At 44.1% G+C, this 4,410-nt stretch overlaps 1 protein-coding gene across 1 annotated transcript; it reads right to left on the bottom strand.

The window, feature by feature from the left end:
- Window positions 1-212: 212 nt before the first annotated feature.
- On the bottom strand, window positions 213-4,359 carry LOC116378880 (liver carboxylesterase 2-like). Its single transcript, XM_031840785.1, has 13 exons — window positions 3,982-4,359; window positions 3,207-3,399; window positions 2,975-3,116; window positions 2,580-2,713; window positions 2,274-2,427; window positions 2,036-2,140; window positions 1,848-1,946; window positions 1,583-1,726; window positions 1,383-1,460; window positions 1,145-1,292; window positions 920-1,069; window positions 753-825; window positions 213-672 (listed from the first exon to the last, which is right to left on the bottom strand). The coding sequence occupies exons 1-13, from the start codon at window positions 4,055-4,057 to the stop codon at window positions 486-488; spliced, it is 1,683 nt and encodes a 560-aa protein (XP_031696645.1). The 5' UTR covers window positions 4,058-4,359; the 3' UTR covers window positions 213-485.
- Between the last annotated feature and the right edge of the window lie 51 nt (window positions 4,360-4,410).

Genomic DNA, 4,410 nt, shown 5'->3' with positions numbered 1-4,410 from the left:
TGTAATAAAATGTTGCATCCCTTCACACAACAGCCCTGTAGGACACAAGTCCTGTGTACCGTTACGGTTTGAACAAATGTTCAACACACACACACCATTGACCTATGAACAACCCTGGGTCCAAGTTAACCCTTTCACACCAACTGTGTGTTCATCTGTATGAATGAAATTGTTGGGTAATTTTTAAAAACACAGACATTTCACAAAACAGCTCCTGAAGATTTTTTTATCTTACATTGGAAACCAGATATTAAACATGTGACCAAACAGAGCGGGTAACTTGAGGCGTCCCGCGACACATTCCCTCTTGGGCGTTAACATTTGAAAAGTATTTCCTAAGGCCATCTACCTTTGATTCAAACTGATGTTCAATATACACAGATCTTTCAAAATGACAATTATCGCATCAGTTTAACAAATGTATTCCAGTATTTCTAATGTTTGTCGTTGAAGTGGATGGAACAAAGAAAGGAGAGGAGACCGTTCTACAGCTCGCTGCGCTCCATCTTCTCTTTGTATTCTCGGAGCTTCTCCGGGAGAGTCTGAGTCACGAAGACAAACTTGTCCTTCTTCAGGTGCCGACCAGTTACCTGCTCCTCTACATCAATTGACAAGTAGTATTCTTCTGCTCCATACTGTGGCCAGTGGACAAGGCCGTCACCATTAGGAGACCTACATGTGCAAGCGTGCACAAAGTTAAAACAAGTCTCATCTCATGTGCATTAGAACTTGTAATGAAGGTGAATTCCTACCCTGTGCGAGCAAAGTTCCCCCAGTAGCTCATCATGATTCTGCTCAACCGTTCGTCGCTTTCAGTGCATGGCACTAAAATAATAATATTTGGTAAAACACTTTGCACTCAGAGAAAACCCCCGGTCTCTGGTGGTCCATCGATAAAGCAATTTCTACATTTACTTACCGGCTAATGTGACATGGGAAGTTGTGAAGCACCATCCAAATACTGAAAAAAGTTCATCTCCATGGTCACTGCCAACGAAGCTTGGCCTTCTATCCAGCAGGAATTTGGGAGAATGCTGGTACTCGTACAGGTACACAGGGGCACCGGCATCTAGTAGCAGAGGAATGGGTGTGAGACATCTCGTTTAGGTGTGTGACAGTAAATTATCTTGAGTAAATAAAATACCTGTGTGGGCTTTAGCAGTCTTAATGGCTGGAATGGTGAACAGCATATCGCCTAACATCTTAGTGAACCCATCTCTATTTTTCACACGATCTTCGCCTCTTCCAACATATTCATCTACCAGCAACTCTCTGATGATCTCGTCTTTGGGCTTGAGAAAAAAGGAGTACCACATCCGTCAGAGAAGTTTGAGCACGATAGAGCAAAGCAATATTGTAATGTCGAACACCGCTTGCCTTACATCAGGGAAGAAGAGGTACAGCACGTTCATGATGTGCTCCCGATCCATTCCCTCCATCCAGTTTGGAGGAGCAAAGAACTAAAGGGAAGACAAAACATTTCAGACGTGCATCATAGCAAAATGAAATCATGTTTCCATGGGCTCGTCTGGAAATCGGTTAGCTCATCAGTCACACAAATACAAGTAGCATTCAGACTTACGTCAGGAAGCATGTAGCCCGCTTCATCATTAGTGACGCCGGTCATGAACGGTATTGTGAGTAGTTCACGTGTATGGTACAGCTCACTCACAGGTTTTGTCAGGAAGACTCCATCAATATTTAAAGGAAATCTCAATTTGTCATCCTTGAGAGAATAAAAAGGTGCGAAAGAGAAAGTTGAGATAAATATGTATAAGTACAATAAACATAAATAGGCAGATTCCATCAAGTCAGTCTATAGATCAGTTTCGCAAACAATATCTCACCTGCGCAGTCGCCAGAATTATGTCAAGATCGAGGTTTCTCATGCAATCAGCGATCTTCTCTGTGCTTTCGTGGCTACAGCCGGTTCCATTTGCTAGCACCTGAGGGGCGATATGTGGGATTCATCTCAAATGTACTGAAATGCACCGAATAATGTTTACAAACCAAAATAAACACTCTGCTAATTAACCTTCGTCACTGAGAGGGGATCAGTTGTGAGGAGTATATCCATTGCAGAAGTGCCACTTTCAGCAATGGCATGGTGGAACAGGCCATCAGACAATGGCGAGAGAAGCTGTTGATTCAAGCAACAGAAACAAATAAAAAGGTCCTGTGGACACTAGACACTGTGCAGTTTCATAACTGTGCAATGCTTTCAAAGACAAATCCATTTCTTTAAAGTGCTTCATCTGCAGATTGATCCTTACCAGGAGGGATACACTTATGCCACCAGCAGACTCCCCAAATATGGTGACTAAATCTGGGTTTCCACCAAAGTTATGAATGTGCTGCTGGATCCACCTCAGAGCTTGCACCTGGTCCAACAGTCCAAAGTTCCCCGACAAGTGCTCATCTCCAGTGCTGGATAGAGCATACAGTTATAGTCCACACCCGCTGGTAAGAGTGACCCAGTTTTGACTTATTGTTCACGTGTGGCACAGATCAGATCAAAAGCAGTAGAATATAATAACATGTCCGGTCTACCTGTGCTTAGTAAGTTAAGTCGTTTTTACCTGAGAAAGCCCAGAACTCCCAAGCGGTACTGGATCAGAACCACAACCACGTCCTGGTAAGCAGCCAGGGCGGAGCCATCAAACATTGAAGCTGACCCCATGGAGAACCCTCCACCATGGATCCAGACCATGACCTGGTAAGGCAATAAAAAAAGACGCTGTTTTCCACAGAACATAATGCACATTTTTACTTTTTTCTATCCGATCACAATCAAACAAAGACTTTAATCCGACTAAAACACAAGACTGATGTAATCAGCGTCAGTCTCTTTGTAGTCTGGTTCTAAATATGGGCATCATTACTCATATTGCCATTGTGGATTCTTCTAAAAGCAATCACGCCAACTCCTCCATGAACACCATCGAAAGTCATCCAAAGCATCATTTGAACTTACTGGGAGCTTGGCACTGAGAGCTTTCTTTGCAGGAATGTAAATGTTGAGGTAAAGGCAGTCCTCTGAAATGTCTGGAAAAGCAAGCAACACGCCACCGAGTTTATCAAGCAGATCTATAAGTAGCTGTTTGTCTTGAACACACCTGAAAAAGAGAGGATTTTTTTTACAGAGAGAAGTTGACGCAAGTTCTCCAAGTGTGTTATGCAACAACGGATGCACACGAAGGCCTTACATGGCTGGCTGCTGGGTGGCGTCTCTCACTCCTTGCCAGCCCTCTACAGGCTGGGGTGCAGACAGTCTCAGAGCAGGGCCTACGGGGGGCTTGGCAAATGGGATGCCCAGGTAGGCATGGACCCCGGTCTCCTTCCCCTTCACGCTCACATACTGGCCTCTGAGTGCCCCGAGCTTCGTGTGCACTTCTGGAGCTGTCAGGATATTAGGGACGAGTCCAAATCATAATCAAAATAATTTATCAGTTTGAGTTCCCAGGAAAAATGTGTCAAAGTAACAAATATATATTCTTCATGTGTGGTTGTTGGTTGAGTTCTAGCTTTTGTTGCAACTGACAAGTGTGATAATTGTTACACATTTACCTCGAAATATAGATTTGAAAATACTGTAATTCATTTCTTCACTCGGGCGGTTTTACAGCATTGTGTAGCATTTGTTTTTACACCCACTATCATTCCCAGTGCGATCCCAAGGCGAGGTCACCAAAGAAATGATTAGCCAGAGTTGAAGTCGGTGAAAGGCGTCTCACCTTTGGACGCACTCCTCACCGGGAATATGAAGGTGAAAGATTACTGCGATCGAGGTGCGATGGAATTGCAAGCAAGTGGCATCAAGGAACAACAGATTCAGATTCATTCCGATGAGAAATACATTCGAAGAGGATATGATATATTATTATGTAACTTCAGCGAACTTTTTCTATTCAGATTTAAAGAGCAGTCAGATGCATGCTGGTCGTCGTTACTGTGCAAATAAACGACTTTTCTCCTTCTTACCATGTAGGTCAGCAGCGACATGGAGAAATAACACAGACGTCAGAAAGAGGAACGTTTGTTTGGCACGGAAGGTCATGGTAGTCGCCTCGGTGTCCGGATTGCGACTCGGCTGAAAGAGAAAATGACACCTCCCACGAAGCTTTCCGTTTTAAACGTGACCCACGTTCCGCAAGTAATCAAACGCGCAAGATAACACGTGACTCCGTGAGTTTTAGACCACAGCAAAGGGCTCACATTACCGGAAAGTAGACCACTCTTGATCACCATAACGTTAGCAGCTGGGGCGGTGTATCCTGTTATTGAGAACCGTAGCTGTGCAGAGTACCAGCAGTGAACATAAGTGTTGCACCAGACCGGAGGAACCAAGAGATCCACAAGTAGTGTGGAGAAGAGTTACATGATTGACTTGGCATCGCCTGTACACCATAC

This window comes from Anarrhichthys ocellatus, unplaced genomic scaffold (assembly GCF_004355925.1).
Source record: "Anarrhichthys ocellatus isolate YVR2014 unplaced genomic scaffold, GSC_Weel_1.0 scaffold3300, whole genome shotgun sequence".
NCBI classification, from domain to species: Eukaryota; Metazoa; Chordata; class Actinopteri; order Perciformes; family Anarhichadidae; genus Anarrhichthys; species Anarrhichthys ocellatus.
This window is presented reverse-complemented; position numbering and strand designations above follow the sequence as displayed.